The 16,568-nt window shown below is 42.2% G+C and overlaps 1 protein-coding gene across 1 annotated transcript in view; it reads right to left on the reverse strand.

The window, feature by feature from the left end:
- Nucleotides 1-463: 463 nt before the first annotated feature.
- Nucleotides 464-16,568, reverse strand: part of CELSR3 (cadherin EGF LAG seven-pass G-type receptor 3) — a 114,755-nt gene continuing 98,650 nt past the window's right edge. The window contains exons 29-35 of the mRNA XM_058167159.1: nucleotides 14,265-14,372; nucleotides 13,527-13,663; nucleotides 11,679-11,785; nucleotides 11,123-11,296; nucleotides 9,127-9,327; nucleotides 5,236-6,319; nucleotides 464-1,660 (exon numbers count right to left, since the gene is read on the reverse strand). Of these exons, the coding sequence (XP_058023142.1) occupies nucleotides 1,630-1,660; nucleotides 5,236-6,319; nucleotides 9,127-9,327; nucleotides 11,123-11,296; nucleotides 11,679-11,785; nucleotides 13,527-13,663; nucleotides 14,265-14,372 (1,842 nt within the window). The 3' untranslated portion in view covers nucleotides 464-1,629. The remainder of the gene's footprint in view (nucleotides 1,661-5,235; nucleotides 6,320-9,126; nucleotides 9,328-11,122; nucleotides 11,297-11,678; nucleotides 11,786-13,526; nucleotides 13,664-14,264; nucleotides 14,373-16,568) is intronic.

Genomic DNA, 16,568 nt, shown 5'->3' on the forward strand with positions numbered 1-16,568 from the left:
TTTAACGACTTCATGATTCATGTAACTGCAGTGACTTGCTTAACAGTTATGACAAAAAAGGTTGTAAAATCAGGCAAAACTTACTTAACACCTGCTTTGCTTAGCAACAGAAATTCTGATCCCAATTGGGATCATAAGTTGAGGAATATCGGCATGGAATTTTGACACCTTGACTATTACTTCAGCAAGATCCCCATTTAAAGCAGCAAACGGGCATGTATTTACTGGAGGCCATTTTGCTTATATATTGAGAAAAAAATCCCAATCTTACAGCTCCTTGCTGGTTATATAGCACTATAAAAATGCACCAGTAAGAGGGAAAAAACTCAACAACTGTAGCTTCAAAGATGAGTTTTACTCTCTCTCTCCCACTCTCCCTCTCCCTCTCCCTCCCTCCCTCCCTCCCTCTCTCTCTCTCTCTCTCTCTCTCTCTCTCTCTCTCTCTCACACACACACACACACACACACACACACACACACACAAACACACACACACAAACACACACAAACACACACACACAGAGTTATCAGATGCAGGCGTTTGTTTTGGGGGTAAAAAGTTTGCTAGAGAGGAGGAGGGCAATAGACTCAAATAAAAAATTATTTTTTAAAAAAACTTACTTTCATGTGTGTTTCACAGACAGTATCCAGTGCCAAAACAAATTTCAACTAAGGCCAAGTTCAGAAATATGCCAGATTCCACCCTGCTAATACAATGGACACTCCAAGAAGAGTATCAATACAACTTGTTAGAATATATAAATACATGAGGTTCCCAAAATGTGTAATTGCTCTAGCATTAGAAAGTATACAAAGCCCTTTCGGGTCCCAGGCTTGTTAGACTGGGGATATATGACAAAGCAAACGAGATCTTAGAGCCCAATTACAAATGCGCTGACTTAATTTAGTAGTGAGAATACCCTTGTCCCAGCACAATACTTGCCACTTACTGCTGGCTCATGAGGAGATAAGATACAGACATTCAACAAGACCAACCTAACACACAACCTGAAAAAAGTCTGCAAGAAAAGGTCCCACCATTTTTCTGCCTTGAGCCTTACCGGGAAAGGCTGCATAACATCGCCTCATGCCACAATCCAAATGCATCATGGACAGCTAGAAAATAAGATCAGCATCACAGCAATGGGAACAGAAGAACCGTAAAAATAACCATAGAAATTTCTCTTCTCTCTGATTACAAAGATACAAAAATGTATAAAACCCTTCCCGCACCCACATCTTGCAGCCATCCCACCCTGTCGTGTTTGCACAGAGTACAGAAAAAAAGGAAGATTTCAGTTGGTCCAGTTTGGAGATGCTATTAATGGTGAGTTTCGCCCATGGTGTGGTAGCTCCCCTCCTTCCCATTAGGGTGTCCCTTTGAATGGGGAGAGGGGACCTCTAGCAGCACCCAGACACCTTTCTTCCACAGTCCGGTGAGTCCATCGTGCTCATTCTCATCCCACCAAATTCTCCACCACCGAATGCTGGAGGAGAGCATAGTTGGTCTCGGCTTCCACAAAGCCTCCCTTCTTTCTTTCTTGCAGGCCCTCTGAGGGATCCGGGTCCTCTGCTGGAAGTGCCTGGTCCTGCAGTGCCTCTTGGTTCTTCTCACAACAGCTGGGCCCCTCAGGAATGACCCTCACTTCTTGTTAATCTTCTCAGGGGGGAAAAAACAAAAGGCATAACTGAGACAGCTACTTCTCTTGAGGAAGTTAAAAAAACAAACAAACCAACACTGCATTCAGAATCAGCTACAGTGATTAGTGAGGGTGCAGAAACACCCCTCCACTCCCAATGTGGTGACAAACATGGCGGGAAGATAATAAACAGAACTAAAGAAGAATTAAATAAGTACACTGTGGGAACGTAACCCAGGCCACTAATTCTTCTCCAAACCACATGTCAAAATAAGGCAAAAGCATTGCATTGTGCATTGTCAATGTGGCTGAAATGCACAATAGCCTCATACAGTGGGGAACATAAACTGAACACCCAAGAATGGCCAGAGGTTTTTCTTATCTCGTGGTCAAATGGAAGGAGAGCCTCTCTCCAATCACATCTACCATTCCATCAGGCAGAAGAGGCATGCTCTGGGTCCTATCTGCCAGGGACCGTTGTCTGGCAGGGTCAAGAAAGGAGGACTTTTCTACTATGGCATCCCCACCCCCCCACAAAAAAAATTATCCTTCAAGGCAGGGGTCTTCAACCTTGTCAACTTTAAGACTTGTGGACTTCAACTCCCAGAATTCTGGGAATCCCAAGACACAGTAAGGTAAGGGATTGCCTTCCTTCCAACTCCCATCACCTACCAACTTCTTCCCCCAATGGGCCCTTTTGGCTGCCCTGCATCCTGTCTTGCCCGGTCCCAGCTACCACTGCCACCCTGCATTCTGAAAAACGGGGGAAGCCAACTTGCCACAGGCAACTTGCTATGGCCAATTCATCACAACCAACTCACAGTGGGACAACACCCCATGGCCAACTCGCTGCAAGACAACTTGCAGCAGGACAATTTAACAATTCAATTTAATTATTTAAAATAAATTAACAAACATTTTAATTTTTGTCATTCACATTTCATTCTGTCCCTCCTTTTGCATCCTTTCTTTAATGATTCTATTCCACCATTTCTTTGATATTAGTGTAACTCTTTTCCTACAGAAAATTGTCCCGTGGTGAGTTGACCATGACAAGTTGTCCATGGCAAGTTGGCTGTGGCAAATTATCATAGACCCCTGCCAGGCTGGGTATGTCTTGTCAGGGGCAACAAATTGCAAAGCTGAGTTAGGGCAGTGGGACAGAGAGTGGCAGGGGGTTCCAAGGGCATTGATGTGGGGGGGGGAGATAGGTGGGCAGGGGGGAGTTGCGGCACCCCTGTGGACATAAGAGTGGGCAGGTTGCCAAGTGGCCACATTTTGATTGTTTGGCCATATGGGTGCTACAATGGCTGTAACTTTGGGCACAGGTTGTAATTCCCTTCATTCAGGACTGTCATGAATGAATGGTTGTTAAGTACAGGACTACCTGTAAACTGAATGAAGGAATAAATAAATGACCAAGTATTCGAGCTGCTTTTAGTTAATTTACATCCATAAACATAAACAGGTAGGTCTCAGAATTCTCCCAGGGCATTTTAAGATTCTAAGGATGAATGATCTGTTTTAATTTATTAGTGAGATTTACTATCAATGTGTATGCTGGATTTCTCTGGAGTATTTGTTGCCAGCTACTTTTGGCATATGTCTATGGAGATTCTCAGTCATCCAGGTCATGGCTGTCTCAAAGGTGCTTTTTTCAACAGACAATTGGACTTTCTGGTTTTTCTTTGAAGACATTTTGCTTCTCATCCAAGAAACGTCTTCAGCTCTGACTGAATCCTTCCATTCCCCACCATCCAGTCAGAGCTGAAGAAGCTTCTTGGATGAGAAGCAAAATGTCCTCAAAAGAAAAGCAGAAAGTCCAATTGCCTCTTGAAAAAAAACACCTCTGGGACTACTTTTGGCATAGCTACTTTTTTTTTTTTTGAATTTATATCCCGCCCTTCTCCGAAGACTCAGGGCGGCTTACACTATGTTAAGCAATAGTCTTCATCCATTTATATATTATATACAAAGTCAACTTTTATTGCCCCCAACAATCTGGGTCCTCATTTTACCTACCTTATAAAGGATGGAAGGCTGAGTCAACCTTGGGCCTGGTGGGACCTGAACTTGCAGTAATTGCAAGCAGCTGTGTTAATAACAGACAGACTTAGTCTGCTGAGCCACCAGAGGCCCTAGTTTGAGGGCATTTAAAAATGTGGTTATAGATCACAGAAAATGAAGTGAGGTTTTATGGATCAGCCAGCAGCGTTATTGAGCATCTTCCATTGTGTCAGGACACAAAGCCTTGCAGTCAAAACAAGAAAGAATCAGGAGCTGACATGACAGAAAGTGCTCAGCAACAAGATAGTCACATTGGGATTTAGGGATTCACAGAGAGAGAAAGGAACATCTAGTAATGTCCCAACTATGAATCCCCTGAACTGTAGTTAGTGGTGCTGGAGTTTAGCATTTCACTAATTATAATTTGCAGTATTCTTTGGAAGAAGCTATGACAGATATGGTGAATTATAAACAGTTGGCATTTACACTTTACAGTTTGCTGACTGCTAGTGGTGACTGCAGATTGAAAATTCCCACCAGGAACTAATTTTTTGGTTTCTTTGTTTTTATTCTGTGTATGTCATTTTATAGACATTGGCCACTAAATTATATCATTTTCTGAAGGACCTCCCCCCCCAAAAGGGAAACCTGGCGCTATTCTCTTCTTATCTCTCCCCACGGTGTAAATGACTTTACATTATGATGTAGTAGCATTATTCTAGTATGTTCTGGAGGGAGTAATTAGACTGCATCCATAATGTGGAACACTACAGAAGTAGTGGCAGCAAAGGAAAAAAAAAAGCAGTGCTGCTATGCAGTCCTTTGCATAATCTTGCAGCAAGCGTCTGAGGAACCATCTCACCCCAGTGGGACTAGTCTACCTCACTCGCACCAGTGAAAGAGGCCTGCTATGGACCTCTTGTACTGAGGAATTCCATTGGACAGGGTCAAGGAAAAGAGACTTTTCTGCTGTGGCCCCGACCTTGTGGAACACTGTATCTATCACCAGAGGTAAGAATTGCTCCCCACCCTTTTGGCCTTCTGGAAGGGAGTTAAAACTTGGTTTGGGTGGTTGGCTTGGGGTCCCGAAGGCAGTGCTTGGTGCTGAAGGGGATTTTTGGGGTAAGAAGATCTCATCCCTGTATTGTCTTGTGGTTCTGGTTTTTTGCATAGTTTTAAATTTCTAAATTGCTTTTCTATTTATTTTTCCATGATCTGTAAGCCGCCCAGAGTTCCCTTATCGGGGAGATGGGTGGCCTATACATTTAATAAATACATAAATAAACTTATTAGGTCTTGTGCTGAAAGCTTCCCAGCAAGAACTTTCAGTCGATCCTGGTATGTCAGACCGCTTTGGATCATGGTGAACTTCAATTATGATTAGCATTTTGAATACAGGTCATGCAGAGAGAGAGAGAGAGACCTATGATAAGACCAAAGACCTCTTGAAATGCAATTACCTTTGCAAGTCCTTCAACCAGAAAATTAAGCTTCTTCTAATTTAGCATGTCTTGTTCTTCAACAAGAGGGTTTAAATTTTGAAACATACTCGTTTTACTTGGGTAGTCAGTAGAGGGGAAACACTTACTCAGAATCTGGTGACAGCTCGGAAATACTGTGGGATGTTGCAGACCGAGGTGGTGAAGTGCATGGCATGGAAGGTGTAGAAGATGCCTGTGCCACAGAAGGGGTGGGGGTGGTCTGTGGGCCTGAGGGGGTACTGGATGACTGCACTGACGACAAAGCCGAAGAGTTAAAAGAGGCTAGGATAGAAGAAAGGATGTCTAATTGCTCTGTGGAAGGGTGACGGCTAGGGATTGCTTCTAGATTTTCTCTAGAAGTTGGTCTTCTGGAGAGAAGTTCAAGATTTTCTCTAGATGGTTGCTGCCTAGAAAGCGGTTCAATATTTTCCCAAGGAGCCTGCCTGCCAGGCACTATGTCCAGATGCTCTCTTGAAGTATGCCTAGTTGATGTTAGTTGGTCCCTTGAAGGTTGCCCTCTAAGAAGCAGATCCAACTGTTCTCGAGAAGTATCTCGGGCTGGCAAGGTGTCCATTCGATCTCTAGAGGCCTGCCTAAGAGGCATTGTATTAAGCCATTCTCTAGAGATTTCTCTTACTGCCCCACTGCAGTCTAGCTGTTCTCGTGACCCAAATCTACAGGGTAAAGAATCCAGATGGTCTCTAGATGTCTGCCTTCTGGGTAGAGTGTTCCTGTGATCTCTTGGATCACGTTCAGTAGCTATTTCACCTATTTTTTCTCTAGACCCATGCCTGCTGGGTATGCTTGCAAGGTGCTCTCTAGATCCATGTTGATCGAGGATTGTGTCCAGATGTTCCCTTGACCCAGGCCTGTTCATAAGGGCATCCAATTGCTCCCGGGACCTGTGCCTGCTTGCCATATTTTCTAGGCATTCTCCAGAGGTGTTTCGGCTCAGTTGATCTCTGGACATCTGCCTTCTCATCAGCAGATTAAGCTGCTCCCGGGACGAGTAACGACTTGCTGGCTGTGAGAGGCTGCCTGTTCCAGAATAGATTCTGCCATAAGAAGCAGCCGGGACCACCCTGTGACCCAAGGTGGAGGTTTTATACCAGGAAAGATCATTGGTCATTCTGCCCACAGATGACAGGCCTTGCAAAGTTGGAGGGTACTGGAGGCGATTCTTCAGGATGCCTACATAACAGAGTAGAAGCAAGTGAGAAGTCTAAGGCCCTCTCCTCTTGGAATTATTTTCAGGTTTTTTTGTATTGAGGTGATACACATCCCTGCAACAATTCTTTCTCTCCCATTTCTATAATTTTACTCTATTCCTCCTTATTCTGGATCAACTTTAATCTGAAATGCATACATGTTTTTCACTGATTTATTGCTCCTCCTCCTCCGCCTCCCCCTCTCTTTCTGCTTTGCCCAATCCTTGACATCACTGTCAGTCCAAATCATATTTTTCTGACTCTTGTTATCAGGCTCTATCTTGTTTGGAAAAGCAATAGCACTTAGACCTATATACAGCTTCACAGTGCTTTACGTCCCTCTCTAAGTGGTTTACAGAGTCAGCATATCGCCCCCAACAATCTGGGTCCTCATTTTATCCAACTCAGAAGGATGGAAGGCTGAGTCAACCTTGAGCCTGGTGAGATTCGATCTGCCAAATTGCAGTCAGCCAGCAGTCAGCAGAAGTAGCCTGCAGTACTGCACTCTTAACCACCGTGGCTCATAGTTGCCTTTTCCCAAACAGTCTGTTTCTCTTGTCTATTCAAAGCCTTCTCTAAGACCTCCTCTTTTAACAGCATTTTAAAAAGATGATTCAAACCAATATCTCTTCCTTTGCTTCTCTTCCTTAAAAAAACAAAGGTGAGGAGGAAGGAAGGGAAAGGAAAGGATTCCTTGCGGATTTTACTTTGCTAGTCATTGCTGACTATAAGGGGGGGCACTCATCTCCCATTGAAGGTGAAAGAGAAAAAACAATAAACCCACCCTGATTGCTTCCCGCTACCTGATCCACAAATGACTATTCCTGTTTTGCTTTAATATCTCAATAAACATAAAATTATTCATTCAGCCATTTTATATACAAAAACATGATTTTTTAAAAATCAGAGCAAACATTTATTAAGGAAAGAAGAAAGGAAGGAAGGAAGGAAGGAAGGAAGGAAGGAAGGAAGGAAGGAAGGAAGGAAGGAAGGAAGGAAGGAAGGAAGGAGCAGTAGCATGATGATTCAGATTCTAGATTCTAGCAACTTGACATAAGAAATTTAAGGAAGCAAGACAAAGGAAAAAAATCTTGGTGCCTATTTCCATATCTGAGAAAATGTTGTTCTGGAGCTTCAAGCTATAAGGAGGAGTGTTTTTCAGAATGATGCAGTTCTGAATTAAAGCTCATATAGCAACTGGTAACTTTATGCATTTCTGAGGAGGTACTAGCATGTACTTTCCCTTCCATATAAGTAAACTGATGTGCCAGTGGACCTGAAGGCCTGGTGTTCTGCATTTATGAGCCTCTGAGAAGGGGGATATCTGAGCATTGTTCTGCAAGATCCCAAGTGATTACAGATAGTCCTTATTTAGTGACTGCTTTGTTTATTGACCAGTTATGACAGTAATGAAAAAAAATATAATCCTCATATTTCTTCACAGTTCTTTGAAGAAAAGCGGAAATAAGATTATAAATATACTCATGGTTTTACTTAGCAACAATTTTGGTTCATGACTGAATTGTTGATCCTGACTGTGATCACTAAATGAGGACTACCAATAGCATGGAAATCTATTTGTTGTATGGATGTGTTTTCAGCCACTCTTTCTGCATACATACACACTTGAAGCAATGACTCCAAATGTGAAGAAACAAAACAACACTCTGTGGAACCTCTGGTGCCAGAGTTCTGAACATATTCACCTGCATATTGTTATATGCTACCAAGTGTAAATAAACAATGGTGTTCCAAAGAATTGTTTTGAAAGCACCACTTCCATGCTGGGGGTGGGGGGTGGGAAGAGATCCTGTCTCTGCTGTCTTGTTTTCCTAGACCCAGCTGTGTTTCCTGGATGTCAGGGAAGAGCTGGAAGTGATGTTCCTTTCAAGTTCCAACTGAGTTGTCTTATGCCACCTATGATATTTGCTGTGAGAGGGGCATTTGTCTCCTATGTGGTTGCTTTCCTTCCTTTGTTTAGTTCTGAAGGATACTTTCTTCTCACAGACCTTCTTGGCAGGGAGATTGGTAAGAGGCTATTAGCCTGAAAGGAATGGCTTTAGAGCCGTGCTGAGACAGATAGTGGGACTAGGGTGGACATCAATGAAGCTGACGAGTAAAGAACTTGTGGAAAATGGAAGAGTGATAGAAGGGAGGGAAACTTCAGGGACAAGCACCTCAAGAGAGAAGCTTGTAAATTCTGATGCAAATCATGCATTGGATTCCTGACCATTTATCATTTCCTCCCTTTGCTCTCAACACCCTCATTGCTGCCTGCTCCACAAATGGGGGAAAGGCTGCTGATGTCACGAAACCTTGTCAGTGTTTACCTGGTCCAACGGCTCATGGGATATCATGCATTGTCTGGAGAAATTGATGGGGGTCCTGCGTTCCAAGAATAGTAACTTGTTACTCTGTTGATGAATGACTGATAGTTGTTATTGAGCTGTATTGTATAGACAGGTTCCTTGCCCACACATTTACAGCCAGCACACCTGCAGTGATGGTCACTGCTTCAAAATGATAGGCATGATCAGGTGACTGAATGGCCACTCCTTTTTACCTGAAAGTGACTACCTACCTCAAAAGTATCCTGCAAACAGCCATGTAAAATAGGTTAGTCCAGGGGTCTGCAAATTTGGCTCTTTTAAGACTTGTGGGCTTCAACTCCCAGAATTGAAGTTGAAGTCCACAAGTCTTAAAAGAGCCAAGTTTGCAGACTCCTGGGTTAGTCTAAGAGAGAGTAACCCCAAATTAATTGTAGGCTGATTATGCTTTAAGTCACCTCACCTTTTCTCTGCCGTTGGGTCTGAGTGAGAGAGTTCTCATCCCCACTGGTTAAAGCCAAGTCTGGCTGGTTATTGTTGGCTGTATCCTTATTAACATCAAATCCAAGCTTCCTCTCTGAGCCCCATTTCTGGAGAGAACAGGAGTGCACCTCACATTCTCCCAGTGCTGGCCAATAGGACATCAGATCATTACCGTCAACATCTAGGGAAGAACATTGCAGGTATACAGAGGGAGAGCACAGAACATCTCATAAATTAACATAACACTTTGCCACAGTATATTCTCATTCTTGAGTTGATCAAGTTGTTTTCAATGGGTGGAGTGAAATTATTAGGACCTAGCATATTATGCTTCAGAATTACTAATTGCCCAACTATATATTTCACACTTATACTACAAAAATATACTGAACATCTCCTTGAGAAGATCACAACCTTTTTTTGCAAATTTCTATAGTTGTTATGAATTCTATATGCAGAGGAGCCATAAATTAATCAAGTTTATTTGAATACATACTTGTATTTTACTTTACAATAAAATGGAGTTCAAAAAGATCCGCATGTATACTTATTTATTTTTAACTCACTTCCAATATATTACGGAATTATGAATTCCAAAATTTTGGAACCTATCGAAGTATGAAGAAATTTGCATTTGTTGTACTTTGTTGTACATTTGTTGTACTAATATAGTCTTAGTCAATGTTGAGAAAGTCATTATTCTTTCTGTTTCTCATGTGATGCTTTGCAAAATGGCCCCACAATGCTAAAAGGAGCACCAAACAAAGAGCTTTGCTTCATCATAAATGTCAGGAGTGTTTCTGATATATTCTAGTGTTGCTCTAGACCAAACTCGATTTCATTGAGGGCCTCATCAGGGTGCGTTTCACCTCAGGGTGGTGGTGGCCAGGGGACATGGCCAGTTCAATGTCACTCAGGTTGAAGGCACCTGTGTTGGCCCGAGTGTTTTTCCAGTGAAAAACGAGGTCTGTTTTAGCTGACAGAGAGTTGCAGGAGGCTATTGCAGCCGAAAACAGAGCTCAGGAGGGCCGTGCATGGCCCTCCCGAGCTCCATTTTTGCTAGCAGAAGCACCATGGGCCAGTCCTTCACTATTTCTAGGGAGGCCCCTCGGGCCAGATCTAAGCACCTGGCGGGCCACATCCGTCCCCCCCGGGCCTTGAGTTTGACACCCCTGCTCTAGGCTGACATAGTATTGGTTTAATATTCACAGAACTGTAAACAGAGTGATTACAAAAAGACAAAGAAGTAAATGTGATCTTGAATTATGAATTCCAAAATTTTGGAACTTATCGAAATATGAAGAAATTTGCATTTGTTGTACTTGTGTAGCAGCAGCTAAAAAAGATGTTTGCTCCAATGGAATACCTTTTTACATCTTCTATATATGAGCTTGCTTCCTATCAATGCTCTGGGAAATATGATCAACGGGATTCCATTTGGCTGAGATTTAATTGGCTGTTTAAGACTTGAGGCCATTGTACTATTTACTTAATAGTTCTAACACATTGTCTTTTCATTTTATCCTTTATGTTTCTTCCTTTGCTTTTTGCTCTGCATTTTTGTTTTCTGATTTATCATAAATATACTGTGTTACTTTTCTTTTCCTTTTCTTAATAGGTGAAAGACATATAAACGTATAATTATACATATATGTATGTTTGTGTATATTGTTGTTATTGTAAAATATAGTTATGTTGTACGAGCCTCATACAACATAACGAAATGAAATCCAGATGAACAAAACACAGTTCCTGAGTTCATACGCCATGCTATGTCTAAACAGGTTGATTGCAACAAGAAGCTAAGGCAAGAGGTGAATTCCCTCTTCAAATCCCACATTCAAGTGAACCTTGACCTTCCTACTCTGATGTTAGCTATGCTAGCATGTTGTGTCAACCCAGCCCCTGGCCATCCTGAGCCCTGCTCCCAACCAATCCCCCATGACTCAGCATGTTCTCAGAGTCCTGGGACTTGCCTTTGGGTGCAGTATCGCTAGGGTTGGTGAGGAGCCTCTCACTGTGGGCTGCCCTTTTGAACGGGCGCTGGAATCTGCCCCGGAGATGCACGTTTTCCTCACTCTCTGAAGAGGGAATTGAGAGGCTGCGTTCTTCATCTAGGGAGAGGTCACTGTCGGAATCAGAGTCTTGATCTGGATAAGATAGGGGATATTTGAAGAGGGGGAAGAAGAGTAAGGAGGAAAAGCTTCCCCAGATATGAATCACCCAAAAGTTAAATAGCTTGCAAAATTGAAAGGGTGGGTTGGCCTCATAATCTACATTATAACCAACATTCATAATCACAAAGCATGTCATCAGTCACAATGATGCCAAGTCAGGTCAGTTTCAGTAAGAAAGACCTGGTTAGGCATAAACCTGTCCTTCCTTAGGAAAAGCTGCGGATACTCACAGTCTTTGATATCAGAAATATTTGATAGACTAAATATCAGTGATATTTCTTGTCAAGTTGGGACTTCTGCTTTAGATCCTGGAACGAGACCCCTCTCTTTTATACCCATTAGAAGTTACCCTTACCTGGACCTGCATCACGATGGAACATGGCTACGTCAAGGTCAGTCGGGCCAGCATGGTTGAGCAAATTGTGATCCAGAGCCGAGCCTTGATGTGCTATCATGTTCTCTCTGAAACTCAAAACACAGAACATACATAGATCCACTGAGAGCTGGCAAAAAAGTTCCAGGTACTTCTGAGTAGTTTCAGAGCCAGAATCTATTCTAAGCCCTAAAAAAACTGTTGTGCCTTAGATAAATACTGTTCAAAAGCAGCAGCTACCATTCTATCAGAACAGGGAAGGCTGGTGTGAGGAAACAACAGTAATCTTACCTATGCTGCATAACAGCAAAGGAAGCTGATATGTAGCACACAAGCAATGATTCTATTGTTCTTCATGAATTGGCACTGCCATATGTCACAAGTTGGTGACTTGCTTCCTTCTGAACTCCCATCCTGCTCCTCTTGGGGAGGATAGAGTTCAGGGGTGAAATTCAGCAGTTTCTGACAGGTTCTGGAGAACCAGAAGCAGAAATTTTGAGTAATTTGGAGAACCGGCAAATATCACCTCTGGCTGGCCCCAGAGTGGTCTGGGAAGGGAGATTTTGCAGTATCCTTCCCCTGCCATGCCCACCAAGCCACTCCCACAGGACTGGTAGTAAAAAAAATTGAATTTCACCACTGGTGGAGGTAGGCAAACAATTAAGCCATATTTTAAGTACATATGTATCATCTTTTAGTTTACATTATAAAAACACAGGGCACATCATAGTACCACACACACAAATCCCATTGGTAGAGCAATTGTATCTGCATCAGTTTTCAAATGACCATGAATAAAAAGATTTTCAGTATATGGTTCAATTTTAATGAATATTCATGTGCTTTCTTTCTGGAGAGAGATGTCGATGGAGATTGCCAGTCATCCAGGTCATGGTTGTCCCAAAGGTGCTTGGAGAGAGGGCATTCCAAAGAAAGGGCTCTTTTCTTGATTCAAATCAAGTCAAAGTCAAAGGATGTAGAGCACGTGACATAGTTTGGAGAGCCAAATTCTCCAAATTAGTGGTTACAAAGATCTATAAAGGGGATAGATAGTAAGGCATTCTCCTGCATTCCAATCCTAAATTGTTTAGGGATTCATAAGTAAATGTCAAATATGTAAATGTGACATATTTGTAAAAATGGATTGTAGATGTGGTGATTGATTTAAAAGGGGAATTTTACATAATCATGGTCATAAAGCTAGCTATGGCTACAGGAGAGTAAATTGGCTTGCTACCTTCAGGGGCTACCTGACATTTTGTATAAATTGATGAGAAACGACAGCAGGAAAAGGCTGCCCCTCTGCTTATTAGTTTCTAAAGCCATCTGACTGGTTAGTGCGGAGAAATGAGATGATTCAGATAAGTTCATATTTATTATCTTTTAAAGGGTGAAAATATATGTGAATGGGGGTGGGTGCGAGAGGAGAACTTTTTTAAAAGTTGTGATTGGGTCAGAATCACAAAGTTTGCTTCTTTGTACGATTCATCTCCCTCTGTCAACACCCATTTTGTATACCTACTAGGCCTCAATGAAACTCTAGCTGAACATATATTGGGGATTGGAGGGAAGAACAATCAATGGAGCTCCTAATGATGATATTAGTGCATTATTACCTAAGTGGCTTTCAAACCCCTGCTCACATGCAGAACACAATATTTAAGGCCCAGGAGTCTGCTATGGATTCTAAAAGAAATGGTACCCTTACTAAGCCACAGTCAATTCTCCTTAGATTTATTTATTTACTTTTAAAACTTATCCCACCTTTCCATAGGAAAAAAACAAGGTGCCAAATCATGGATTCAGACATGACTTGGAGAAGCTTCCTACCTGAGGTAGCCCCGCTGGCTAGAATGAGTACGGCCTGAGCGCACGCTGCTAACAGATGAGATTGTGGAGGCTCCCAGGGTGATACGAATGAGACCACTCTCCTCAAACAGTGCTGTGTTGTTGTAGGCATTGTGGCCCTGACATGGAAGAAGAACATAGGAAAGTGACAAGAGGGATCTATTTGACTGTCTGTATATTATATTGACTGTTTCCTAATATGATTTGATTGCTTATTTGTTCCCTATGACTATCATTAAGTGTTGTACCTTATGATTCTTGATGAAGGTATCCTTTCTTTTATGTACACTGAGAGCACATGCACCAAGACAAATTCCTTGTCTGTCCAATCACACTTGGCCAATAAAGAATTCTATTCTATTCTATTCTATTCTATTCTATTCTATTCTATGCTATGCTATGCTATGCTATGCTATGCTATGCCATGCCATGCCATGCCATGCCATGCCATGCCATGCCATGCTATGCTACGCAATGCTACTCTACTCTACTCAGATGACAACCTGCTTTGAGCACCAGCTTCAATAGTAGGAAGAAGGCCTGAGTCACTCAAGAATATCAAAGCCTATAGTAATCAAGTGAATAAATAGAACAAAGTGTAAAGAATAACTAGCAATCAAGTGAATAAGGCACTGCTTAAGGACTCTTTAGGGGAAAGGTCTATTTGAATGGGGAGACGTACAACAAATGAACCTCTTTTTATCTCCACCCAGTCCATACCTGGCCACTTCTGGGAGTTTCTTCGCCTTTCTTGGCCAGGCAGGCCCCTTTCCAGGCTTCCAGGAATTCCTTGTTCAGTGCACAGAATAGAATCAATGTTGCCAAACCCTGCAGAGAAAAAGAGAGAGAACCACTCAGGATCATGGGAGATACTTCCAGACAGTAGCCTCCCCTGGATAAGTATGCTTCTTGTCTACGGAGATTCTCAATCATCCAGGTCATGGTTGTCCCAAAGGTGCTTTTTTCAAGAGCCTTCTTGCATGAGAAGCAAAATGTGTTCAAAGAAAAACCAGAAAGTCCAGCTGCCTCTTGAAAAACCACCTTTGGGACAAGTATACTTCTCCCCACCTCTAAACAGATTTCTTTAGATAGAAAAAGATTCAGGAAATACATGGGAGAAGAAGACATGACTTTTGTTTTGTTTTGTTTTGTTTACTTTATTGTCACACAATGAAATTAAATGCCATCTTCAGTGTACATTATAACTATAAAAAAAACATAAACACACATCCTTCACATTCTATACAATTGAATCAGGAGTGGATTTCAAAACCCATCGCTACTGATTCGCTTGTGCATGCACAGAAGCATCCGGGTGACTGGGTGGAGCCTCACGCTGCTTCCGGTTCACCCAATCTGGGGGGAACCAATAGCAACCCACCGTTGAACTGAACTGAAATAAATATTGCACTATTGTAAATAAAATAGTGGTCGCCCTAAACCACTAACATAAAGCATCCAGATCTGATTGCCTGTATCACCAGACACAGGGCCATTTATATTCATGGCAGTCATTCTCAGAGTCTCAAGCCAGGATTTAGACTTAGCTCAGCCTTCCAACCAATACCATTCATGAGATACAGAGGTGGATTAACAAAACTGATCATCTAGCATCCTATCATATGAATGTGACAAACAAAATATTCCTCCCTATTATATAACCCACATATAGGAATAAGAAAAAACTGTAGCCCTCCAAGGGTTGTTGAACTCAATGCTCAGCAACCAAAGGTGAGCACAGACAATGGTGAGAAATGCTGAAATTTGTAATTAGGCAGTTTCCAGAGGGCATCTTCCCATCCCCGTGTGTTTAAGCCGTGTTATTCTTAAATTCTGTAGCAAAAAGAAATGTAATGATTTATTTTCCACTAGAGGGAGAAATTGGCTTACTTAAGAACAATAGACCAGAAAAAAAAAATCAGAACAGAAGCATCTTAATCTCCTGTATGCTTGTAGCACTCAGTAGAGTCAGAGAAAGAAAGTCTTAGTAAATTAGCAAATGAACAGTACTGAAACAAATTGACAGCCAGTTATCATCAAGTAACTTACTGTAAACTCAATGTTTACACTAATAAAAGCATAAAATGCATGCTAAAACAACAAAGTAAATACAAAAAGCTAATGCAACAAATAAAAGTGCAATAAAAATGCAGATGAGTACAAATAATGGCATGCTTCAGTCCCCAAGTGGCCTCTGAAATACTTTGGTTTTGAATGATTTCGGTATTGTCGACAGAGAGGGTGCTAATCTAGTTTCAAGAGGGAAGGTATTCAGAATATGGAGACTGCACCTGCAAAGCATTGTCTCATTTATCTCAGGAAACTGGAGGACTTTTCTGGGGTACATGTAAGAGGTGTACAAATCACCTCTATGGGGAGAAAGAGGTCATGCAAGTAACCAGGTGCCAAACCATATCAGGTTTTATAGATTAAACTCTTTGAGCTATACCAGAAATATACTGGCAACCAATGCAGTGATTTTTCAGTTCAGTATAGGTGTTATACAGGGGTGGGTTTCAAATTTTTTTACTACCGGTTCTGTGGGTGTGGCTTGGGTGTGGCATGACTTGGTGGGCGTGGCATGACTTGGTGGGCGTGGCATGGTAGGCGTGGCAGAGGAAGGATACTGTAAAATCTCCATTCCCACCCCACTCCAGGGGAAGGATACTGTAAAATCTTCATTCCTTTCCCAATCCAGGGGAAGGTTACTGCAAAATCTCCATCAGCTGGGACTTGGGGGGCAGAGAATAGATGGGGGCGGGGCCAGTCAGAATTTTTACTACCGGTTCTCTGAACTATTCAAAATTTCCGCTACCGATTCTCCAGAACTGGTCAGAACCTGCTGAAACCCACCTCTGGTGTTATATGATTATTGTGACTCTGGTCTAGCAACGTACAAGCCACTGCATTTTGGGCCGTTTGGCGTGAACTTCAAAGGTAGCCCTCATATAGAGTGTAGTGTTGTAATCCAGCTAGTGGTGTTAAGTGCACAAGTCACTGTTGCCAGGGCTTCCTCTGGTGCAG

This window comes from Ahaetulla prasina, chromosome 2, assembly GCF_028640845.1.
Source record: "Ahaetulla prasina isolate Xishuangbanna chromosome 2, ASM2864084v1, whole genome shotgun sequence".
NCBI lineage: Eukaryota > Metazoa > Chordata > Lepidosauria > Squamata > Colubridae > Ahaetulla > Ahaetulla prasina.